This window comes from Prionailurus bengalensis, chromosome C1 (genome assembly GCF_016509475.1).
Source record: "Prionailurus bengalensis isolate Pbe53 chromosome C1, Fcat_Pben_1.1_paternal_pri, whole genome shotgun sequence".
Classification (NCBI taxonomy): Eukaryota; Metazoa; Chordata; class Mammalia; order Carnivora; family Felidae; genus Prionailurus; species Prionailurus bengalensis.
Window position 1 is genome coordinate 207,359,061 of NC_057345.1, and position 27,002 is coordinate 207,386,062.

The 27,002-nt window shown below is 40.8% G+C and overlaps 1 protein-coding gene across 1 annotated transcript in view; it reads right to left on the reverse strand.

The window, feature by feature from the left end:
- Positions 1–27,002, reverse strand: part of FARSB (phenylalanyl-tRNA synthetase subunit beta) — a 73,524-nt gene that overhangs the window by 22,523 nt on the left and 23,999 nt on the right. The window contains exons 11-16 of the mRNA XM_043577966.1: positions 24,461–24,522; positions 23,782–23,989; positions 23,214–23,294; positions 20,006–20,098; positions 16,225–16,342; positions 3,572–3,727 (exon numbers count right to left, since the gene is read on the reverse strand). Of these exons, the coding sequence (XP_043433901.1) occupies positions 3,572–3,727; positions 16,225–16,342; positions 20,006–20,098; positions 23,214–23,294; positions 23,782–23,989; positions 24,461–24,522 (718 nt within the window). The remainder of the gene's footprint in view (positions 1–3,571; positions 3,728–16,224; positions 16,343–20,005; positions 20,099–23,213; positions 23,295–23,781; positions 23,990–24,460; positions 24,523–27,002) is intronic.

The window sequence follows — 27,002 nt, forward strand, 5'->3', positions numbered from 1 at the left end:
GCAGCGGTCCGTCAGTCAAGCTTCCAGATTTCTCTCACAGTGGACAGGGCCGCATTTCTCAGAGGGGAATCAAGTTTTGTTCCACTCATCACTACCACCAAACAGCACAGCACAGGAGGAACTCGGTGGTGCTCATTACCAAAGACAGAAGAAACCGGGTGTAACTGCCAATGGGCTGACATTAGCAGGAACCTCTGGTGAAGAGACTTAGCTCAAATATAAACGCAAAGTCACTAGGGATTTTTAATTATTAAAGAGTAAACCATATGCTAGAGTAACAGAAGACAGCTCCGTAATCAAGAATGGCAGGAAATGGTAGTTCTTAATCTGTTTCTATTCTTTGACACTCTGAAGACCTCTTTCTTCCAGAAAAAGTTATATGCAAACTAACAATAAATTGATAACAATGATGTAGCTAAACACACTCCAACTACCAAATTCCAGTGTTTACATAGCTACTTAGGAGATATATACGTATATCTATATGATATATATACAATATACATGTGAAGTTTTAGATGAATACCAGCTTTGCTCCGGACTTGTTTTGACAAACCACTTACTTTAAGTGTCGATTTCTTTAACCATAAAAAAAATGTCATTAATCAAAATAGACTTAGAAATGCCTACGAGAAATGAGGAACTATTATTTATAATGACAGTAATTCTCTTTGGTTTGATGGCTCTTACAGAAAGCACTCAGAAAAAAAGATGTGGCCAATGCTGGTGATAGGGGCAGTAAAAGTAAATACCCTGCTCTGTTTTTCTTTACCCCCCAAATAGCCAGTTTAGATATAATGAAACATGTACTGGTCCAGGCCACCCATATGTATAAAGAAGTCGTACCAAAGCTTTTCAAATTTATAAATCTAGGACATTTCATAGACGTCAAAACTTTAAGACATTACAATATTCTACTATGAAAGGCTAAGTAAATTTAAAAGGAAACAGAATATTGACTCTGTCCTCATCCTAAATCAAAACCATAGGAACAACGTGGTCTAAAAAAGTGAATGTCAAGACCTACAACCACATCAGAAGGTACAGCTTATGAAGGCATTTTCTAATTAAAAACAAAACACAACACAACAGACATCTTTGCATTACAGAGATTAAGTACTAAGTATTACATATTTTAGCACCAAAAATAATAAAAGGATTTAAATACTATCCTAGGTTTAGAATTATAAAAATCTGACTTTTAAAAAGATCAACACAGATTCGCTTTTTCTATAAATGGTTCCAAGCAACACATACCATGATATTTTCCAAATGCTAAATGCTGTAGCTCCTCCCTTTCAGAAGTGTCTTAAATCAGTCTTCTTGGAATGGCTATGGCCAACACTGAAGTTCAAGTTTTAAGTCAACACCCTCACTACTGTCTATAGTGTATACTGTGATATGGAATCCACACTATACGACCTATAGTGTATACTGTGATATGGAATCCACACTATACGACCTTCCAACCATTCTCTACCCCTTACTCTATGCCACCCAATCTCCATGCTGCTGCCAGATTAATCCCTCTCAAGTACAGGTCTAAATCATATCACTTACTTGAAGAGAGAGAGAGAGAGAAGAAGCTTCAGTATTTTTTCTCCTGATTAGCTAAAATCCTTAGCATTATTCTAGCATTCAGGACTCTCAAATATAGTCCTAAGCTTCTTCCTCACCCTATAGTCAAACCAAACCGCACTAGGCCATGTTTCCCATCGTATTTTGTCTTGGCTCATGTGGCTCGTCTTGCTTCCCTATTCCTTCCTTCACAGGCCCATCCAACTTCCCAGAAGCTCAGTAATGCTTTGCTGGATGCCCTCAGGTGCACAGTTTCCCCCTGTGGAAACCTCAAGGCTCCCGTCGGACGCAGTGGCCTGGTGTGAGAGCTGGAATGTAATGCTCGTCCCCCCACAGGTTCCAGGATAGTGGGGCCTGTCCTACTTACCCTTGTCATCTTGAAACCTGCCTCGTGACTGGGAACTCAGATTCCTTCGAAAAATAAATGTCTAAGGAGATTACTGAGGCCAGAGAAGCATCATATTAAAATGTTGGTTTATGGTTTATAGAAATATCATTAATATAAAAGTGTCCCATCCATAACAGATTATGTTCCAATTCACCATTTCAGTTCTTTGCAATCTTATAAGAACATTAGGCCTCATATACACAGCATAATCTGTTTCAGAGAACTGATTTTTATCCATCCAGTTAATTTATTTTTGAAAGGAAGTTTCTGAGTCTTTAGAAGGTAAAGAAGATACCAGTTTTCAGGTTGCTATTAACTTGGTTGACCCTATCTTAAAGAACTCTAGAAGAGCAAACTGGTGAATGCATGAGTAAAGGCACTGAGAAGGTGGGCAACTTGGGCCTGTGGAAGGAACACTGGGCAGCAGGAGCCCTGGGTTCTGCACGTGACGTGCAGCCCAGCTCATTCAACTTGCCTACGTCTGGTTCCTTCGCTTGTGAAACAAGGGAATTGGATTTGCTGAACTCCAAGATCCAGTTCTAACACTCTGCACTTCTAGAGGGACAACACATGACTTCTGGGTAATTTCTAATGAGAAATGTGGCAGAAAACAGTAACTCCCTGCCATATTTAATCTCTCAATTTTGTGGAAAAAAAAAAAAAGAAAACCAAAGAAGAAAAAAACTTCACAGATCAACCTAAAAAGGCCCACGTTTCAGGGTTATTGCATTTTCAAAGAAATCTTCAAGTTAAAAAAAAAAAAATTTAAGACAAACCACTCACAAAAAAACAATCTATGAGGACTACGAAAAATAAATCTAAGAAAAACAAAAATATGCCCTCCAAAAGACCTCATATCACTAGTAACTGCTAAGTAACACTTTAAAAAAAATGAATGTTCTGTTAGACATTTAAGATGCCTAACAGTTAAAAAAAACTGTCAGGCAGGCAGTAGGAAGGAGGGGTATAAAATATTTCCTTTCAAGTTGTTTCTGGATCTCTAGTCTAACAAAATAAACTCAGGTTCCAACTACAGGGAAACGAAATGCAAAAACTTCAGCATCCCCGGCACAGTGAGAAGCCAGCACACCGGGATACGTGCTCCGTCCTGTTAGCCTAACTTAAACCCTCCAACAGATGTCGCTGCACGGGCTTTCATACAGGAGGATTCGTGTTCTTCCTCAGTCAACCTCACGACTTGATTAACGTGAAGCCTCCCAGGATAACTTTCCAGGTTTTTCTTTTGCCTTAAAGGCTTCAGACAGGCGGATTTGAATGTGAATCCTCAGTTTAGGTCCTCTCAGCTTCCAGTTTGGACTTCTGAGTTCAGAAGTGCCACCACGGTGCTGGTGGCTTGACCGTGTCAGTAACTAGGGGCTATCACACTCACCTGGAACAAAAGCACTTTACTAAAAGAGCTCTGCAGGTGTTTTCCTAAGATGCTGGAGAGAAGAGGAAATGTTTTCTAGAAAATACTAACAATTAATTGAAATTGAACCTCTATTTCCCACCTCCCCACCCCAAATTGAAAAAAACTATCAAAACACAGGACCTGGACTCTTCATTACATTATCGCTAACTCTGGATTCAGCTGATGAGTCTTACCTTCTGATGCCTTGATCACATATCCCCCCTTCTTCTCACCGGGAGGCACATTCAGGAGCTGCATAATTCTGTCAAGTAGCCCATGGATGATCTCAAATCCAGGATTCTTGTTGTAATAAACAGCACAGAGGTGCCTGTAGTTTCTTGCACCTACATCTGAAAAAATAAAAGAATTAGACACAAGGCCATGGTGACCATAACTTAAGAAACTCCTATGGGGCTAAAAAGCATCTTTATGAAACTTAGAGCTAAAGCAAATACTTAGAGTAAACTGGGGGGTGGGGTGGGGAGACCGTAAGTTCAAAGAGTCAAAATTATATTGTTTAAAGCATATACAAGGACACCTGGGTGGCTCAGTCAGTTGAGCGTCCGACTCTTGATTTTGCTCAGGTCATGATCTCACGGTTTGTGAGTTCAAGCTCCACATCAGGCTCTACACTTTCAGTGCAGAGCCTGCTTGGGGTTCTCACTCTCTCCCTCTCTCTCTGCCCCTCCTCCACTTATGCTCTCGCTCTCTCTCAAAATAAATAAATAAACTTAAAAAAGTGTTTAAAAAAGCATATACATTGGTTGGAAAACTATGAAGCGATTGCTTCTCGGCCTTTTGGCTAAGATCAAGTGGAAAACTGAAGCGAAGAAGGGAGTAACTATCACAAAAGTTAGGACAGTGGTTGTTTTAAGTAAAAAGAAATGATAAGATGGGGAAGAGCCTTACAGGACGCTTGAGATACTGGCAATAAATATTCTATTTCTTAGTTTGGATGGTTTATAATCTTTTCAAATCATATGTTACATATATTCTTCACAATTAAAACATGAAAAAAAGCAATATAGGAAGATAAGAACAACACTGATGTAAACGTAAGCCAAAAAACCCTCCACACAGGAAACAGAATGAAGAGAAATATACCTAAATGCCAACAAAGATTCTATCTGGGCAGAGATCATGTTTTCCAAATTTCAGCTATTTTCCAACTGTTCCTTGATTATACATATTATTCTACTGTGAAAATCAGCATTTCCAAAATATTTTAAGAAAGATGTGCAGCAACCCAAAAAAACCCTGATGGTGAGTGGATAAACAAAGTATGGGTCATCCATATAGTGGAATACTACTCAGCAATGAAAAGGAACAAACCATTAATAGATGTGACCACCTACATGAATCTCAAGGGCATTCTACTGAATGAAAGAAGCCAGTCTCAAAGGTCTACATACAAGGCCATTTATAGAACATTCTGGAAAAGGCAAAACTATAGCAACTGAGAACAGACAGTGGTTGCCTGGGCTTATGTGGGGGAAAATGTAACTCCAATGGCACAACGTGGGGGGTTCTAGTGGCAACAGAGCTGTTTTGTGTCTTGTTATGGTTACAAAGATATGAAACTTTATTAAAACTCCTTTTTAAAAACAGTGCATGGCATATAGAGGTAAACTCAAATTCAACAGTGAGCATTTAACATATTCACTTGTGGCCCTTTAATTCTGAAGGAGACTGCTGCTCTAACACAAACATCGAATGCTGACTTCATTTTGCTATTCAAATTAGGCACAGAGAAAAAAATAAAACAATATCTACCTGGGGGAAACCGAAAAATAATCTACTTTATATTCTCATGGAGTGAGCCAAAGTTCTTCCACAGATTTATTCCCATAGCCACGACTGACAAAATACAAAATGTCTTCTACCTTCCAGATATCCAAATAAAACCTGGGTATTTTAAGACACTATACGACTGAGGTAATATAAAAGTGAGCACATAAATGGGGTGAAAAGGAAAACTCACAACTGATTACTATGTGCCAGGTACTTAGTACCTATCATTCTTCTATAATCTTAATTTTCAAGACAATCATGTACAGGGGGTTTTATTACCACTATAAAAGGGGACAGGAAAAGTTAGAGGGAAAAACAAAGGCTCAGACAGATTTTACCCAAAATGTCAAGCAAACTGGCTGGAGCTAACTGTAATTACATAGCTAATAAGCTATAAACCCAGGATATGACTGGGATGGTCTGGCTCTAAAACACAGGCTCTTTCAGGGTGCGTGGGTGGCTCAGTCGGTTAAGCATCCGACTTCAGCTCAGGTCATGATCTCGCAGTTTTTGAGTTCGAGCCCCACACAGGGCTCTGTGCTGACAGCTCAGAGATTGGAGCCTGCTTCGGATTCTGTGTCTCCTCCTCTCTCTGCCCCTCCCCTGCTCATGCTCTGTCTCTCAATAATAAACATTAAATTTTTTTTTTTTTAAACACAGGCTCTTTCTAGTAAACACTGCAAATGTTGAAGTCTCTAAAGGATTTAGAGATTTCTTAATCTCTGAAGCACTTAGATGAAAACAACATACAAGCTTAATACAGTCAAAGATGTACGTTCTTAAAATGGTTTTAAGAGGACACATTCTAGTATTCTCATGAGTTATTTGTCAGAAGTCCTTCAACTGAAGTTTCAAGCCATCAACAATATTGTAACTCATGGAAAGAAAGCGTATTCGAAGTGACACTTCTGACTAAATACAGTGAAGAAATAACCATTCTTGCCATGTAACATTTCTTAGTGCCCACTAGGTTCAAGGCACTCTAGTCTATGTATCCCTGGAGGGAGAAGGTCAAAGCCAGCACAGGGTATGCACAGACTAAACCCTCAATAAGTAATTTCTGAATAAATGAATAAAGCCCAGAAAGGGGACACACACACACACACACACACACACACACACACACACACACAGAACAGTTAAACGGGGCCAGGCCCAGACAGTGGGCCACATTCTAAGTCCGCACAGGAGCCAGCTGCTGGAGGAAAGGAGTTCTTCACTGTTGTCATTCTCTATCATTTCCATTTGCGAGAATAAAGGAATTTGGTATCTAAAAGCTATAATTGAAGGTGTAAGAATAAAAACTAATATTAAGACCAGGCAGGCATAAAACCTCACTAAACCAACCACATGCATAAACTAAAATGAGGGGCTTGATTTCTCCGTCGGAACACACACACGCACACATACACCCGCATACTCCCTGAGGGGAAAACAATGCAATGAAACAGAACTAAATTATCCCTTTCATATTACTGACTTGCTCCTGGGTATCTCTGCCATGTGGTACCCATTTCTTAGTGTCACGTGCTTCCACTTTAACCCACAGACATGTATTCCAACTACTTTGTTGTTCCACTTTTGCTGGGAGAGAAGAGCCCAACAGTAATGCCAGCGTTCAGAGAGCTTAGCAACATAACCTGAAGCTTTGTTTTGGTAACCTCGGTGCCTTGGAATACCTCTTTCCTGATCTCCAAACCACGTAAAACTTAACTTTTCTGATAAGAGGAGCAACATCTGCTTTAAAGACTTCGAATTAAGAAAAAGCAGGTCGCGTGATTTTGATGATCAGAATGATGAGCTTACAATAAAAATTACATGCCTTAAGGGGCGCCTGGGTGGCGCAGTCGGTTAAGCGTCCGACTTCAGCCAGGTCACGATCTCGCGGTCCATGAGTTCGAGCCCCGCGTCAGGCTCTGGGGTGATGGCTCAGAGCCTGGAGCCTGTTTCTGATTCTGTGTCTCCCTCTCTCTCTGCCCCTCCCCCGTTCATGCTCTGTCTCTCTCTGTCCCAAAAATAAATAAATGTTGAAAAAAAAATTAAAAAAAAAAAAAGTTACATGCCTTAAAATTATATTCTATTCAAGAAAGGTTTCAAGATGTTTGCATAACACACGTACACATACACACACAAATAAGCGATGTATTTTTAGATTCAATTTTGCAATATTTTTAAGAAAAGCCACGGATTTTTAGGGCCTTATACTAAACCCACTGTAAGAATTAAACTATTTAGATGGTCCCTCCAACTCCCGCCACTGACTGGCCTTTTCCTCCACATCTCCCCAGTGCTACCACTCCCTCTGGACTTGCTTCCTCACATCTTGCTAAGATATTCCCTCTACTGTAGCCAAACTGAATTAAAGGAGGAAATGACCACATATTCGGTTCCACCCATTCCTCCCTGGGGAAACCGCCAGGTAGAGTAAAATTCTGTCTCCTAGTATTTTGCACCGAGGGACCCTCTTACATCACAGGAAGTTCCCTGACTACATGCTGCAAAATAAGAACTATTTAAATTTCATGCCAAAACAAGCGTTTGTTGGAAGTGCCTCAGTTCTTCATAACTCCATTAACAGACCTCTTGTGTTAGGCCATCAAACAATTCTGCTTCTTCAATGGGCCTGCCAAGTATGTCAGCCTAAATTACCAATGCATTTTGCAGACTTCAAAGTACTGCCTGGAGAGGCTGATCTAAACCACCCGAAAGAGGGGATGGCTGGCTACAATTCTAGAAGCTGAAAGAACATGCCAAATGATTTTTTAAAAGAGGAGGAAAAAAAGTGGTACATGATGTCCCCCAGTAAAGAACTATTAGCTACAACTCAAATTATTCAAACAGGCTCCTGCTCAGTGTAGACCGTCTCTCACCACGGTACGAAAAATAAGAAGCAAATTACGGGTGTTAGGTTATTATATACGGACAGACTGTAAAAGGGCAGAGTCTTCAAGGGAACAATTCCGTCTCTATTCTCAGACTCACGTAAGGGCCCAAATACAGATGCTAGGAGAAAGCCTACTGGAAAACCAGAGGTCGACACTGAGCACTGAGATTAACAGTCTGGTCAAGGCAGAAAACAAAATGAAGCACCTTTGTTTTTAATCCATTCCACCCAATACATTTCTTTAATACTGGTACCCAAGAGACTGTAGTTAATGTGGCAAATTTTGCATATCTCCTGAAGCATGTCGATGTAATATTAAATGATTCACAAGAGCTACAAGAATTATGTGAAGACCTACACCTTAATACCTACCTAACATAAGAAAACAGAACATTTACACACTGGTGTTAGGGCTACAAGTTTATAAAAAACATCTTTTTTTTTTTTTTTTAAACGTTTATTTATTTTTGAGACAGAGAGAGACAGAGCATGAACAGGGGAGGGGGAGAGAGAGAGGGAGACACAGAATCTGAAACAGGCCCCAGGCTCTGAGCGGTCAGCACAGAGCCCGACGCGGGGCTCGAAATCACGGACCGTGAGATCATGACCTGAGCTGAAGTCGGACGTTTAACCGACCGAGCCACCCAGGCACCCCAAAAAATCCTTTTTGGAAGACAATTTAAGACAGCAAAAATTTAAGGTGCATACCTATGGACTAATTCTATTTGTACAAATACATATTTGTATAAGGGTACAAGGATACTCATTACAACAGACATGTTAGCAAAAACCTGGTAGCAATCTAAATATTCATCTTAAGTCTGAACAAACTATAATACAGCCACACAATGGAATATCATATAGACATTAAAAAGAATGCAATGGACAGAATGTGTTCATAGGCAAAAGTACATGATAGGAAAAACATAATTCAATTTTTTAAACACTAGAAAGTATTTATATCTATGGCTCTACAGAGAAATGTAAACACATGGTTGCATATGCACAGGAAATATACAATGAGTGTGTGTGTGTGTGTGTGTGTGTGTGTATACATTGTAACACCGTATACACACACACACACACACACACACACACACACACACACACACACAAAACTGTAAGAGTAGGATTAGGAAGAAGTTGGATATGTGTTTTGTTTTTTATTAAATATGAAAAATAAAATTGCTCTTAATATGTATTTGTGAAAGTTCTTAAAGAGACTACAAATTTTAAAAACAGAAACCTTAAGGGGTGCCTGGGTGGCTCAGCTGGTTGAGCATATGACTTCGGCTCAGGTCATGATTTTGTGGTTCACTAGTTCTAGCCCCATGTCTGGCTCTGGGCTGACAGCTTGGAGCCTGGAGCCTTCTGTGGATTCTGTGTCTCCCTCTCTGCTTGTACTCTGCCTCTCTCTCTCTCTCTCTGTCTCAAAAAAAAAAAAAAAAAAAAAAAAACAAACCAGAAACCTTAACAGCAATTTTCCTTAAAACTTCTATATTAACACACCAAAGTATGGATTTTTTTTTCTTTTTTTAGATAATGCTGAAAGCCAAAACATAAATGTGAGGAGGAAAAAAAAAATCTATGACCTTCTCAATGCATGCAGGAAAAAGTTATAACTGTGGGTTGCCTTTTAGTTAACATAAGCCTGGAATAGATTTTTATCTATTAAAAAAATACAATATGCAATGCATGACAGAGCACATTATACTCACATTTGCAGATTTTAACTATGTGGAACCAAACACACTAAAATAACTTTCCATATTAAAAATGATGTTATTTACAGTTAAGATGCCATCATATAGGAGAATGATGCTACTTCAAACACTGTCAATGTCAATGTTCCTTACACCCATATTTTTTGAATTATTAATTGGAAATTCTACATGCCAAAAACATGAAGTAGTAAAATTAAATTAATCCAGACTGATGACATAAGCTTTCTTCAGAAAACCACATTCCACATGTGGATGCTAGATAATCTTCCATTATTTGATGGCTGCAGAATTAATGAACAATTTCTCAGAGCTCAAGTATTTCACAAGCTCATAATGAAAACGCCTTTATTGAGCTCTTTATCAAGCAAAGAGTTATAGAAAAAACTATAAATATCTGGCCGCCGTATTCAGTAGGTTACAATATAGACAGATCCACGAACGGTACAGAGGAAGCTGGAAAGAACAAACCAAATCATGGAACAGTGAATTAGTTATGTTCTACCCAGCCTTGGTGGCCCAAGGAGGAAAAAAGAACAAGAATCTCATATACTGTGATTAACGCTAAAAGAGAGTCTGGATTTCCACATGTAAACAAGTCAGGGTCAGAAGATCATTCTGATTTAGAAAAGCTACCGGAAGAGTGCAAAATTTTAGACACCACTTGAACATTCGGGGGAAGGGGTGGGCAGGGGCAGAGAAAACACAGCTCGTACCAGGACTGTAACGATGCTCTGGAGAAAGTAGGAATGGTCTGAGCAAGAAGTGAATGAAGGCTTTGAGCGAGCATGCTTGCTCGGGCAAGCGAGGTCACCGGAGCCCTCCCAGTGTTCAAGGGCCTGTAACCTGCTCCATCTACCGTAATATTAAAACCCCAAAGTCTTCAAGTGCAGTAGCTGAAACTCAAGTGCGTGGCGACGTGATCATCAGGATTCTCCACAGATATGACTGAATCATGCTAAACCTAAGGCACCTTATACCCTTTACGAAGCCAAGCCAAGCCATCTTGCCGAGGCATGGTTTCTTTTAAACTCAGACTCAACCCAGCGATGTGTTCTCTACCGCCACTTCAGTGAGCTTCTAGGCATTTTGGCAGCTTCAGTGACCATCATGAAATAAACTGTGATGGCAGAACTCAATCTGCTTTTAATAAAAAGCCAGAATGTTGGGCTTTGCAAAATCCAATTGCTTTTCTGGGCATAAAGATTAGCCCAAGTTAATTCATAAGTAGGTCCTGGGCTCCTCTAAAGTAATTTACTCTTGGGACAGCTGGGTGGCTGTCGGTTGAGCATCCAACTTTCGATTTCAGCTCAGGTCATGATGCCAGGGTTGTGGGATCGAGCTCCACGTCAGGCTCTGTGCTCAGAGTGGGGCCTGCTAGAGATTCTTGCTCTCTCACTGCCCCTCTCCCGTGCCTGCTCTCTCTCTCACTCTAAAAAAATAAAAAAATTTAAAAAAATAAATAAATTGACTACTTTGTTAATAGTTTAGTTTATATACAGGGAACTATGAACAACTGAAATCCATAACTCACAGCAGCCTGATTTGATAGCTTCAGGGTTGCTTCTACCGACTTCTGTAATACAGCTGAAAATTCACCCCACACCAGAGTCTGCATTTAACTTCATTCCAAAGACACATGCCATTCTGCCCAAAAGGGATAAATCTGCTTAGCTGCTTGAGTCATGACTAATTTTTAACAATGGTGCAGCAACTTTGGATCCTACAGCTCAGTAAATGCAGTGGCTGGCCCAGCCTTAAAGAACCAGGATATGTTGGACTCCACACCGAAGTCTTAATATTTGAGAAGTGTGTCTGACTTAGTTGCTCAACAGGAAGCTACCCTGATAGTCTCACAACACGGACGGTCAGTCAGTGAGTCCACACGAGCAGAAGAAAGTGTCCAATGAGGTCAAGATGAAAACAGGCGCTGGTAGCCTTTCATTTGCTCTTACAGAAACGTAAGAGTACAATGTGTACGAGAGTACAGGCGGGCGAATAAAATTGGTGGGAGGCGTATAATAATCCAGCACAGATTTCTTCTTCATTTCCATTGAGGAAGATACACCTGCCTATACAAAACTGACATGAGGCTGGGAATCGGGGTTTTACTTAATGTTACAAAATAAGTCAGTGGTGACTGTCAATCCTTCTCTGTGCTATCAGGGTCCCTTGCACATTCCCTTGGAGCACTATGTATAAAAACCTATTTACGGGGGGCACCTGGGTGGCTCAGTCAGTGAAATGTCTGACTTCAGCTCAGGTCATGATCTCGCAGTTTGTGGGTTCAAGCCCAGCATGGGGCTCTGTACTGACAGCTCGGAGCCTAGAGCCTGCTTCTGATTCTGTGTCTCCCTCACTCTCTGCCTCTCCCCTGCTCGCACGCACACTCTCTCTCTTTCTCTCAAAAACAAATAAACATTAAAAAAATAAAAACCAGTTCATCTCCCTCAAGACTGGCAACTCTTTCTCTTATATTCCAAACAGACCCTGCAAAGAAAAGGAACTCAAAGACTCTTCGGGGGCGCCTGGGTGGCTCAGTCGGTTAAGTGTCCGACTTTGGCTCAGGTCATGATCTCACAGTTCATGGGTTCGAGCCCCACGTCGACAGCTCAGAGCCTGGAGCCTGCTTCGATTCTGTGTCTCCCTCTCTCTCTGCCCCTCGCCTGCTCACACTCTGTCTCTCTCTCAAAAATAAATAAACATAAAAAAAAAAAGACTCTTCTAACCAGTGCAATGAATGAGATGGTCTTGTTTACTCTTGCCATACATCCCTACCTTCTGAACTTTGGGTACAGCCCCCCCCCACTAATGAAAATCTGGGATGTTTATATTACTGGAAAACTTCTCTATCGTTTCACTTTTTTTTTTTTTTTTTTTTTTTTTTTAAATTTTTTTTCAACGTTTATTTATTTTTGGGACAGAGAGAGACAGAGCATGAACGGGGGAGGGGCAGAGAGAGAGGGAGACACAGAATCGGAAACAGGCTCCAGGCTCTGAGCCATCAGCCCAGAGCCTGACGCGGGGCTCAAACTTGCAGACCGCGAGATCGTGACCTGGCTGAAGTCGGACGCTTAACCGACTGCGCCACCCAGGCGCCCCATCTATCGTTTCACTTTTGATACTCTAGATTTTCCTTCTTCAAAACAGTGTGACTATTTAGGAGGAAACGGTTAACTCCGACAGAAAAAAAATGCTTACTGGCTTGAAAGGCAGTAAAAATGTATGTGCTCAATTCACTGAGGAGAAGTGGCTGATGAATTACTGAAAAGAAAACAACATTCCTGTTTTTAATAACCACCCCCCCACCAGTACATTTTGGTTTTTCATGCCCTAAAAGAAGAAGATAGAATACAACAGAGGAAAACCCAATTAAATCAAAGGTTAGGACAAAAACGGAGCCCCAAGTGGGGCAGCAAGGTGACATTAACCCTTTAATGGCCAGAGGCTTACAAGTCATTCTCACGGACAATCACCACAGACCAGGACGCTAGGTACCTGGCCTCAGGGACTGCTAATACACCGCCAGTAAGAACAGACACCAAACGGTGCCTGTTACACGGCCAGAACTTTTCAAAACGCAAATTCATGTAATCCTTACAAAAATCCAGTAAGTGCAACCATCATCCCCACTGCTACAGATGAGAAAACAGGCACAGGGAGACTGAATAAATTGTCCGAGGTTAAGCAGCTCTTAAGTGGCAGAACCAGGACTCAAACCCCCAAACGCTGGCTGTACAGTCTTGAATCCGTGCAGCTGAGCTGCCGCCACTACAGAGTCCTCTGCGTACCCCCAAATGACAAGCAGGGGGTCCACCTGCACATACGCAGAATAATCCATCAGAAAAATGACTTGCTAGGATAAAAACTCCGGGTCTCCCTCAAGAGGAAACCTACTCCAGAGGATGAACTTACTGAGCACGCCTCCCTCCTCTCATTCCTCAAACCCCACTGGCGGAAAAGGTTAAAGACAATAAACCAGAATGGTGCGAGATAACAGGCAAATGTCTTATCAGATGAAAATGGCTCCACGGGGAGAAGAGCAGAATAATCACAAGTAAAAACCGGAATAAAAGGTCTGCTACAGAGATGAAAACTACTCTTTCTGATGACACAAAGTGTAGCAGAAATGCAAATCGGAGGTGACAAGTATACAGACTGAGTTTCTGGGGTTATCGCCAGGGCGATGTGTTACAGGACGGCCCACAGCGCTAGCACTGAACAACAGCTCGCTCGCTCTCAACAGGCGGCCTTCTCTCCAAGCGTGGTCCTCGCTTGCGGAGTGGAGTCTGTGCCTGGGCCTTCCCAAAAACACATGAAAGAAAAAAACAGCAGAGACATCCCTACCAAGGGCTGCACCACAGCCAAGCGCTCTGTGCTCACAGCAAAAATGTCCTCGCGGCAACCGTGGGGACCTCAGCTTGCTCCTCACTCTCCAGACTCCGAGCCGCCTGCTTACAAGTGTGCCCAGCCCTGAAGCGCCCTGAGGGAGCCCCTGCCATTAGGGAAGAGGCCTACCGCTGAAACAGTATTACAGAACTTTTGAGGAAACTTAGTATAACTGACCTAATCCTATACACATCTGTAAATAGGTTGGATCACCAAGGATCAAAACATACAATTCAAAGAGCTAAGACGAAAGGAAAGGAGTCAAAATTAACAGAAAAACCTGACAGTGAAATCATAACAAATTCTCAGTTATCTGTACCGATGGAGGATTTGAGGCACAAGAACCCTCAGAACTACTTACAGCCGGCACAGAAAATGTTTTGATTTCTACCATCAAAGAAAACTGATACACCACCCAAAGAAAATGCTACACAGACTGATATTAAAATAAACTTTTATTCTCTAAGGATATATGCACAGAAACCAAATTCTGGCCTTAGCTCAAAGTCCAAAATTTATCCAGCCTTGGGCAAATTAACACTTTCCTGTCTTAATTTTCCTATATATTAAGCATGGACAGTGTTTTTGGTCCCATCTGCCTCAAAGAGATGGATTAACAATCAAAAGAGAAGAAGTACGTTTAAAAAGATTTTGAAAAGTATAAAGTACCATCCAAATGCAAGGTGATGCCGTTAGCCGAAGACAAGGCCGCACACTGGGAAGTGGATGGAATCCAGCTTTGGCGGAAGAGTTTGCTACAAAAGGTTCACATACCGTCAGCATGGACGTGCCTCTCTAGTGTCCATTTCCTAAGATCAGCTGATTTACAGCCAACGGTTCTCAACTACTTTGGGCGGTCAGAACAACTGCCACATGATCCGCTTCAAGAGAAACTGAGGAAAAGGCCTTTGCTGGTGTCAACAGATTCAAAAGAAAACACGGAGTTCTGCAGTCTGGGGTGAGGCTCCTGAATAGAACACAGGATTTGAACAGTTAAATCCAGGGAACCAGAGAAATACTGCCAGCAGTTCAGTCATTTGATGGCACCGCTCCCCAAGAAATGATCTCCTATGCAGCTCCAAACAGACCTCAGTCTGAAGACAAAAGTTTGAATAAGACGGACATCCTTGGCAATCAGGTTTAAGTACTAACTAAATACAGGTTTCTTCAGGAATCTCTGAGTTCCAAATGGTGGACCAAGCAACTGGCTGTACTAAGAAGTCCAGACGACACTCGAGACAAAACCTGGTAAAACGTGTATAATAACTAGTACAAGAGTGACAGCGAACAGCCACTGCTAACTAGAATGGCAAGATATCAAGTACCTTAAAATGACATGCACATAAATCACAGGATATAAGGAAATGTTCCATAGTACTTTTTTTTTTTTTAATGTTTCTTTCTTTTTGAGAGAGAAAGAGACAGAGCATGAGGAGGGGAGGGGCAGAGAGACAGGGAGACACAGAATCAGAAGCAGGCTCCAGGCTCCGAGCTGTCAGCAGAGCCTCACGCGGAGCTGGAACCCATGAGCTGAAGTCAGATGCTTAATGGACTGAGGGACCCAGGCACCCCTCAAGTTGAGGTTTTAATAGGGTTCTTCATAAATGTTAAGTTCTTTACGATTTGCTTTCCATTTAAAGAAATAAGAGAGCAACCAAATATTTGAATAGCTTCCTTGGATGGATTCATATCAATCATGAAAACTAAATTTATGAAACAAATGGGAAAATTTAAACACGAGCTGGGTCTTTGATGATAAAAGAGTGTGGCTTATTTTTTAAAAATCAAGAGTGGCCTCTGTTACCTTTTAGAGATACATTATGTTCTAGAAATACATACTAAAGTGTTTGCTGATGACATGACAGGATGTCTGGGAACTACATCAAAAGAACATGGGGAAGCAGGCTAGAGTACAAACAGATGAAAGACTGGCCATGTGCTGATAACTGCTGAGCCGGGCACTGGATTCACAGGGGTCATCATACTGCTTACCTTTTAATATGCAGGTGAAATTTTCATAATAAAATGCATTCCGCGGGACTAAAAGGGGACTTGTTCTTACCTCTGCTAGAATCTTTCACTACAATGTCAGAGATTTCAAACAGTTTCAGAGGAAGGGGCATCTTCCGATTCGCAGCTATGGTCTTTAGGAGGCCAGGAAGAAGGGTAGTGCGTGCCACCTACAGGAGAACACGTGAAATTGCATTGACCAAAGGGGAACCAAACCGACCTGGTGACCAGGCCAGAACTCAACAGCTTCACAGCAAGACTCTTCTGGAAAATGCAATGCCTAAATATCCAAATCATTTTTAATTTTCAATTCCAAGACAAAAACTTAAAATATTCTGGCTTCCAAACTTAAAAAATGAAAAGTCACAAAACTTGATCCCCAAATGAGAAACAAGTATTATAAATACAATGCTTATATCTAGGATTGGTTATTTAAGACTTCAAATATATAAATTTTCATATCCTGCTTTATTTTATAAAGAAATTGAAGGAGATTACAAGAAACCCAAGTATTTATATAAGTTAAATCAGAATCAAATTCTTCAAAACCAAGACCAGGGAAAATGTAAATGCAATTAAAATACCATGACAACGAGAAAAAAGAACACAAATACGTAAGCACTAAAAAAAATTATGCAGTTGCTATGGGCAAGCTGTGACTATAGTTTTCAGCTTTGTAGCCAAAGAAATACAACCATACATCCTAGTTCTTAAAAACAAAACAGCTTCCCTACTTCTATCTCAAATAAATTTCTCATTCTGAGCTCAAGGAGACAGGTGGGCTTTTGATGCATCACGTTGCCAGACCAGTTTTATGAGCAGTACTAGGAAACCATCATCAAGAACATGGGCTCTGGAGTAGGACACCAGCACTGCCATCCTCTGCCCAGACGACTGCGTGAGCTCACGCTGGTTTCTCGGCTTCCACTCCTGCTACCTTATGGTCTGTTCTCCACAATGATCCTTTAAAGCTCAAATCAGATCAGGAACCTCCCCTGCTCAAAAATCTAATAGGTTTCCACCCAACTGTGAATAAAACCATGCCCTACATGGGGTCCTTGTATCTAAATCTGGCCCTGGCATCCTCTCCAACTTCAACACATGCTGCCCCCACTGGGCGTACCGGGCTTCAGCCACACTCCGTGAGCAGACTTCCACCTCAGGCCTCCATGCCTCCTCCCTACCTCCACTTCATACGTTCTTCCTCTGGATTCACATGTGGCGGTCTTACTTTCTTTAGGTCTCTTCTCAACAGGTCCTCTCCCACAAAGGCCTGTCTGTCCTGACCACCCTGACTAAAACAGCAGCCCCTCTGAGATCCTACAGGCGTAACAGTAATAAGCCCCTACTAAGACTTGTTAGTAGAATGTGTGTTGAGGAGAGAGAACGAATTTCCTATCAATCTCACTCTAGCAACTGCTGCGAGCGGCCTCAATCTCGGTGCTTTTCTAAATACTGCTCCCGTTCGCGAATGGAGAGAAAGTGCCCAAACCAATCAGAAACAAAACTGCAGTGTTAAAAGAAAGCTTAACTTACTGTAATACAGACAAGCTTCCTGTGTAAATAATTTTTCTTAGGTCCCCCCCACCCCATTTTACAGATAAGCCTCATTTGCTTGTTTAGAAACTCAGGGCAATACAAAAAGTGAAAACTGAATCCAATCAAACTTCTACATCTACCTACCGACATACTAGAAATATAGGGGACCAGTGGAACGTATTCCACAAAATCTTAACTGTGGGACCTCTACAGGACAAATGACCCCGTTTCTTCAACAAATAAAGTGAGAGAGGAAAAGACAGAGATGGCTAGAGGAGCAATCTGTAAATTAAAAAGACTTAAGAAACACATCAACTTTGTACGAACATTTGAATGCCAAATCAAACTATTAAAAAACTTGAGACAACTGGAAAAATGGGAACAATGACTGGCTACTTAAGGATACTAAAGAATACTATTGCTGACTTGGGGGAATGTGGTAACGTTCTGTAATTTTGTTTATAATTATAATAAAAATTTACATGTTTTAACTAAATGACATTTCTTCTTACATCCATTCTCTAACACCTCTGTGAGAAAATACCCCCAAATTAAGAATTATGCAAGAGAAAGAACGGGCTTAGACAATAAACGGAGTTACAAGTCCACAAACAACTTTACATTTAACCATAAGCAAACAGAAACCTGTCAGCCCCATGAGTAGCAGTAGGATATATCTGCTAGTAAACCATGAATAAACTGCAGAATCTGTCGAATCCAAAAGACAGCCTCTCATCTAATGTATTTTATGCAGAATTATTGATTCTGAAAGTGTGCTAAACCACTACTATTTATAGTGATATTTAATGTGCTTCTGATTTGTTTTCCTTCCACGTACATAGAAAACAGAATGTAAACCTAAAGAACATTCCCTCATCTTACATCTATCAAGCTTGATAAGCAAAACTGGGAGAAAACGGAAAACCTGGAATAAACGCAAATAAGAACCCAGTTAAGATTTACTGAAAGGTCCCTCTACCCAAATGATTTTGAGTGTCTCCTATTAAAAAGAACACCATAAGAGAGAGCAGTAGAAAAGCTGGTGGGCCTCAAAGCAAACTTACGATCACAATCCTTCCAAATTGGCGTAATTCTTCAAAGTTCTGACACCGAATACCAAGAAACAACTCATGTACTTGGTGCATGTTATTATCAATTAGTTCTTTAAACAGCCTCGCCCTAATATACCGCATTAGTGGGTAGCCTTATAGATTAAATCTAACTTTAAAAAAAATCTAAATTTTAACATTTTTAGAACTTTAAAAATTTTTAGAATTGAGCCTTCTTTTACAGATGTGAAAACCACAGAACTATCTCAAGAGTTCACATGTTATTAACAGCATTAATTTATTTGAAAGCATTTCTTCCCAATTCTAAGATTCCCCTTGATTCCAAACCCGGTTAAAGAAAAATCATCAAGAGGGGCACCTGGGTGGCTCAGCCAGTTAAGTATCCAACTTCGGCCCAGATCATGATCTCACAGTTCGTGAGTTTGAGCCCCTCATCGGGCTCTGTGCTGACAGCTCAGAGCCTGGAACCTGCTTTGGACTGTTTCTCCCTCTCTCTCTGCCCCTCACCTGCGTGCACTCTCTCTCTCTCTCAAAAATAAATAAAACGTTAAAAAAATTTAAAAGAAAAAAAGAAAAATCATCAAGAATTGCGCCTGTAAGCAAAACAGAATGAGAGCGAGACAGTATGAAAGAGGGGAGATGGTTTAAAGTCATTAATAAGCAAAGGTATCATAATCTATAAAAAGAGCGCTTCGAGGTAATATCGTAGTCTATAATGTAAATCATTTAACACTTACTAAGTAAGGTAGTATCATTCGCACTGACATATTCCTACACCCTATGTGAAACTGCCATTGAACTAAAGGATTACCATGAAAAAAAACGGAGCCGGCTTAGTCAAAAACTGATGTAGCAACTAATTTCAAAGTGAATGACTTCACAGAGGTACTGTGAATAGTTACTGACTCATTTACTACATATGGGTAGAAAAGATGAAAACTTCAAATAGTACTTAAAAAGTCAACTGATTTGAAAGGAATGAAATGGTAAGTTCAGATAAGACTGGGCTACACAGCACAGAGCAAGCAAAGACCCACTGTAAATCAATCAAGAAAAGATTACAAAAAGGTGTTAAGAATTTGTCAACAAAGTATGCAGGAACCAACTATCCTCTATCCAAGAAGAGACTTTTAAAAAGCTCTAAGACTTTGTTATCTGAGGTATAATAACTTATGTACCACCTCTCAGTATTTACTCAAACTCTTAGCTACTTAGAATTCTCACCTGGAATTCAGCTGTCTTAGGATTACTTATGTGGACTGCCTTTGTTGCAGAGATGTCCAAGCCAAGTTTATCAGCAATATCTTCTTGGGAGCACTAAGAAGTACATACAAAATAAATAAGGAAAAACAATGACTAAATTGAATATACAAAGTATTTAAGGCTATAAGTCAACTTACAGTCTTGTAGCAATGTAGATTCTCTGTATAAAGAAGTTAAAAAAAAAAAGAAAAGAATACATGTATCAACTACTTCAGGGCCACAGCAGATATAACTTCACATTCACAGTTCTTTTACAAGGAGTTCTATCTATGATACAGAAGCAAAGTAAGTTTTCCACATGTTGATGGTGCTATAACTGTATTTGGGCCCTTCCTAAGCTGGCCTCTCACTTACCAGTCTAGTCCCTTACAACTAGCTACCCATTCCCTGAATCTTACACTCTTCCTTCCTTCCTTTTACCATAAGTGCCTTCCCCCAACAGAGTTCTACCTCTTCCACAGATATATTCCTAGTGACTCCAACTTCTCTCTCTTTCCTTGGTGTTCCTATGGCTTTGTTTTGATTACCATTATAATATCTGCTAAATACATACTGACTTACGGTAGAATGACAGGAGTAAGAGCAGAATTCACGTGGCCTGAATTCTGCCCAACATTCTTTCTACTTGATCATTTAACTTCTGTGCATCTGTGCTTGATAAAGCTCTGAGGAATAAACTCTTAAGCACTCACCCCCCAAACAGAGAAAGAGGCTGGTCACAAAACCAGGATGATAGGCAGAAGGTATGAAAATAAAACTCACTATTAGATGCATTACATCTAACAAATGAGTTAACAAGATAATGCAAATAAAGTACCTGGCACAAACTAAGCGCTCAAAGAAATATTAACAGTGATGCTTAATAAATTACTAAGAACAAGTATCACATATTAATGCTAACTGCTGCAAAGGAGTTTAAAACTTAACATGAAAACTGATGTACCATCAGGGTACTGAACTATCTCCAACATTAGGTGATGTTGCCTAATTGCACTATTTTACCAAATGGTCTTCAAGGGCTAGTTAGTCTGCATTTCTCTTGGGGGGAAAAAAAAACACGGATGGGCTCAGATTTTATGTCAATGCCAGTTCTAATGATTCTTGCCATCCTCTCTTGGGAAGGATACTGAAGCCACATCCAGGCAGAGCAGAAAAAAGCTCCCTGATCTGCCATGGCTGCAGAGGTAGAGAATCATGGCAGGCACACTGGGAATAATCAAATTTTCTCTACAACACGGAGGCGGTTTTATAACAAGATATAATGTGATGAATGAGGAAATGCAATTTAAATAATGCAATCTACTCTCAAAAAGAACTCATCTGTATTAAAAAAAAACATCGTTCTGCACAGCAACACAGGTAGGTATGTGAGTGACCTTGTACTTTATCACAACAATGGAGGATAACGGACTGAGATTAGAAGCAGTTTAAATTTTTTCTTTTTAAACACTACTTCTGCAAAAAGGCAGGGAAACACACATGCCGAAGTCTAAACAGCAGTTAGTTCTGGGGAGGAAAATAGGGTTAGAATCCAGAGGGCCAACAGAAGGGAACAGTCATGGTTTACTCTACATGGTTCTGTACAAGTTTTGAATCCTTTCAAATCAATCCTATGTCACTTCATTTAATTTTTTTTTTTTAACATTTATTTATTTTTGAGAAAGAGCATGAGCAGGGGAGGGGCAGAGAGCAGGGAGGGACGCAAAATCCAAAGCAGGCTCCAGGCTCTGAGCTGTCAGCACAGAGCCCAACGTAGGGCTTTAACCCAAGAACCATGAGATCATGACCTGAGCCAAACTCGAATGCTTAACTGAATGAGCCACCCACCTGGGTGTTAAGCGTCCGACTTCAGCTCAAGTCATGATCTCACCGTTCGTGGGTTCGAGGCCCGCGTTGGGCTCTGTGCTGACAGCTCGGAGCCTGGAACCTGCTTTGGATTCTGCATCCCTCCGCCATCTCTGCCCCTTCTCTGCTTGCGTTGTGTCTTGCTCTCTCAAAAATAAATAAATGTTAAAAAATAATTTTTAAATAAAATAAAATGCAATACATTTCTTGGGGCACCTGGGTGGTTCGGTCAGTTAAGCGTCTGACTTCAGCTCAGCTCATGATCTCAAGGTTCATGAATTCAAGCCCCATGTCAGGCCCCGCGTTGACAGCTCAGAGCCCGAAACCTGCTTTGGATTCTGTGTCTCCCTCTCTCTGGCCCCTCCCCGGCTCATGCTCTGTTTCTCTCTCAGAAAGAAATAAAACATTAAAAACAATTAAAAAAACAAATTTAAAATCTAAATAAAGGACTAGTGAATCAGCAAAATGAAAATGTTGACCGAGAAGATCCGTGAGGTCCCTTCCCATGTTAGCATCCTACAAATACAAATGCAAATGCTCACTAAAAGGACCCAGAGAGGTTGCATCTCCCTCTCCCCACATACGTAGTAGCGTAGCCCCCACTCCTGCCTTCTGTAAATACAACACTGAGAAGTCTATGTCTGGAGTCGAGCTGAGGGGAGAAAACGAATTAGTTTTGTTTTCCTTTGGTTTGGGTTTTGCCCTATGTCATTAAGCAGAAGCTTGCTTGAATACTCAAGAACCACACTGTAGGCACCACATAAATGCTCAGCAAGAGAAGAAGGAACTATAAACGGCATACATATTTTATTCTTTTCAAATGGTCAATCTGCAGGGGGAAGGGGATTTCCTTCTATTTTGTAATAAAATTCATTTCCTGATTCAAGCCTTTTATGTCAGCTTTTCAACTCAAAGCAAATGTTGTGAACATGTTCAAAGACCAGTTTAATGTGTAACAGTCCACAAACCCTTAACCAGGGCGGCATCTAGTGGGCACAGACACAACCAAATTAAGACTAAATATTCTAACTTCATCAGTCTGGTTATGAAATTCATTGCGAATTCAACCCTTAACATTTCCATGCTAATAAAAAATACACAGTTATCTGTCATTTAAGACTGTTTTGTCCTTCATGATTTTCAGTGACTAAAAAGAAAACATTTCTTCACTAGAAATTGTACGTTCTCAAGTGAAAACATTTTTCTAGAACCTGGAAATGTTAGCAGTCCGGCTTTTGTAAGTCCGTGTCAGGAATCAGAGAATACAGTAATTCAGGGATTCACTGTCAACAATCAGCTGCACAGACAAGCACACAGGACATACCAGAGCAAAGGTAAGCGCTTCGGTGAATCCGGCGGCTGCCATGTCATACCGTAGGAGCTCTGTGAGCTTATTAAGAGGAAACTGAAAAAAAGATATTTCACTTTATTTCACCTCAATAAAATTTCCTACTAGCAGAAGGTTTAAACAAAACATGTCATTAAAAGGAAAACCCCCTTCCATCCTAATACCGCTAGCACCCCCGTTTTAGCCCTCCCCACCGCCCCACTACCCCACTATTCCTACACAGATGTACAAACCCCCACTTGACCTCTCCCACACCAAACTTCTGCCTTCAGGCCAGGTTGAGGAAATGAATATCCCAGTTAAAGATTCAAAAGGGCTCCAAACTCGAAACCTGTCTTTCTTCAAGTACTAGCCATCACAAGTTTTCAACTTACTCTAATCCACTGGGCATCTGTTTTGTATCCTCTCCATAGCAAATGCCTCTCATGGCACGGCATGTCCAAATGCTACTTAATTCCTATGTTCTGTTTTTCCCAAAACCTTCCTGCCATTCAATAATCAGTCTCTCACAATAAGGAATATTTATTTAAGGGTGCAATCTTACTTGATTAGCTATGGTGTATGTTTTCGGGAGGGCCATCTGAATGTTGTTATATCCGTAAGCAATAGCTGCGTCTTCCACAATATCACATGCGTGGATAACGTCAGCTCTGGTTGGAGGGATCTCAATCTCAATCTGATTCCCGTCGCCTATTACTTCTGACTTTAAATGCATCCTGGTTAGAAGCTTGGCAATATTTTCTGGAGTTTCTCTGAAACAGGAATGTACAATCCATAAACTTCACTGGTTTACTTAACACATGCTTATATTTTGGGGCGCCTGGGTGGCTCAATGGGCTCAGTCATGATCTCATGGTTTGAGTTCGAGCCCCGCGTCGGGTCGGGCTCTCTGCTGACAGCTCGGAGCCTGGAGCCTGCTTCTGTTTCTGTGTCTCCCTCTCTCTCTGCCCCTCCCCTGCTCACACTCTGTCTCTGTCTCTCTCAAATATAAATAAACATTAAAAAATTTTTTTAAAAATGCTTATATTTTGTTTTAAAATACTCTAAGTATCACCTTTCTTTCGGAGTTCCGTTAGACACTAGATATCACAACAGAGGATTTATTATCACTTACTCTGAAAAGATATGAAAACCCTAAGCATTCTTCCAAGAAAAATTAAAGTCCTGTGGGTATTTCATTCTTGAATTCTCTCCAACAGTAAATAAATGTTTTCAAAGCGTACCTGATTCCAACTTTTTTGTTAATTAGATCAGCTCTCACTATCTCTTTTCGGTAAGCCAGTTCCTTCAAAGAGAAAAAGTTTGAGAAGCTTCAGTCATTCCCTGTCAGCTACAGTGTTAGACTCTAATTTTACGTCATCTTACTGTGCAGTTTGCCCTCCCAAAAAACCGTTGTTAGAGCGAGACACTGAAAATAAACATAATGTTTCGAAAACATTATGGAAGAATAAATCTGCTACATTACGTTCATAACTGAACATTCTACTTGCTAGACAACAGGAACTTCTCAGAAATATAAAATGTCAAATACTTTTCTCTTAGATGATCAATCACCACTCTCTACAATAAAACCCTGGTACATCATTTCTAAGATGCTTATAAATCCTAAGGATTTTGAATCTCCTCTCATGCAAGCTGGTGTATACGACCAAGAAAGAGTTCAAATACCACCGTGTACGGACTATCAAATATCACCATTAAGCTAAATCTAAGTGTTACAAAGAAACTCCTTTCTTATCATTTATTCTGGTGGGGAATGCGACCAGGCGCCCCCAGGCAGTCCTAGCGATCATCAATCTGCTCTAGAAGGTAGGGCTGGAAGCATCTCATAAATCGGTACTCACTCTCCTTCAAACAGCACATAACTGTGCCATGTTAGGTAGGAACAAATATGTATAAAACTCAGGCTTTTCGGCACCTTTGCACACATATCTATGAATGTTTCTTATCACTAAATTACTCTCAAAAGTGTAACTACCACTAGCAAAAAAGGCTGTATCTAAAAATGTTTGGATTCAAGTAAGGACAATGGGCCAGAGCCCTGCCATTCAAAATGCAGTGCTCAGGCAGAAACATCATCATCACCCAAGTGCCTCTTAGAAATGCAGACTCTTTGGCCTTGTTGCTGGGAGCAGTGACAATGGATCTACTGAATCCAGATCTGATATCAAGATCCTGAGCTGATGTGACTGCATGTTAGGGTTTAAAAAGTACAAAACCAGATGCTACTGACTGCCACAGAAACAACCTTCACTGAGTCGTTAATATGAACTAAACAGTACAAGACACTTTGAAGATACTTCAAAGAGGGTTAAGAACCTTAACCCTCACAACAGATACTATTAGATTTCTTATTTGTGAAATGAGAATAGTAAATTTTAGATGAGTAACTATTCCCCGATCACAACAATGGTAAGCTGCTGAGGTTGTGATGCTATATTCCCAGTGCTTACAAACATGCTCACAAGAGAATAAGCACTTGGTATACAATTAATGAGTGTGTCCAAGTAGCAAATGAACAAACACGTGAACGGACATGTTCAGGCAGCCTAATTCCAAGGCTCACACCATCAACCACCAGCCTCTCTCACTGCCTTCCACTTATCTTTTCAGGTCCTCTTATTCTTTTATATGAAATAACAGAAGACTAGGAAGAACTTCCAAAGTGTTTTAAAAAACATGCTATTTCACATGAGGAACAATCAGTTCCTCAGAAGGTCATTCTCTTCTGGGAGGACAATCCGAGAAGAGCTGTTTTAATCTACATTTATAAGGAAATAAATTCACAAATGACAACACTGATATAGTACTCCTGTTCAGAAATCCCATCATTTCAAATTTATGAAACCTCTTTATAACGCAAACAAATTCAAGGAATTAGCTACATGAGAAAAGTCAACCAAATTTTAACGTATCTTTTTCTTCCTCAAAGTACATATTTCACTTTTGTTAATACTTGACGATTCTTGGGGCGTCTGGGTGGCTCAGTCGGCTGGGTGGCCGACTTCAGCTCAGGTCACGATCTCACAGTCCAGGAGTTCGAGCCCCGCGTCGGGCTCTGTGCTGACGGCTCAGAGCCCGGAGCCTGCTTCGGATTCTGTGTCTCCCTCTCTCTCTGCCCCTCCCCTGCTCATACTCTGTCTCTGTCTCTCAAAAATAAACATTAAAAAAAAAAGTTAAACAAAAAATACTTGACAGTTCTTCACATTAAAGAGAAAAAAACTTTCTCAACTCGAGACATCACTGTAAAACAAACTAAAAAGCTATCTCTGGCTAATTCCAAGTACTACTATGGTAAATCACATAAACGGCCAATTCTTCCCAACTCTGCTGCATCCATGGACTCACGATATAACACTTAAGGGCTCCACACTGAGAAATGAGAGTCTATTTCACCCTCCTTGAATCTAGCAAAATGACTGGCTTAGGCCAACAGGACACCATGCTTAAAAATACTGAAGCACTGGACTTGCTCTCTCTCGCTGCTGGGAACCCTGCAACTGCCACCATGTAATAAAGACCAAACTACCTTGCTGGATGTGACAGACACTTGACCTGGGTACTCCAAGGCTAAGCAGACTTGAGCGAGGCCATCAAAGGTCATCTAGCTGCTAGCCTACCAACCAGCTGATGACCCGGAACAAGGCTGGCAGAGGTTAGCCAAATCAGCTCAGACCAGAACTACCCAGCTGACCAACAGAATCATGATTCTATTGTTCACGGTCATGAACAAATCTTTGTTGTTTTAAGTCACTAAGTCTTAAG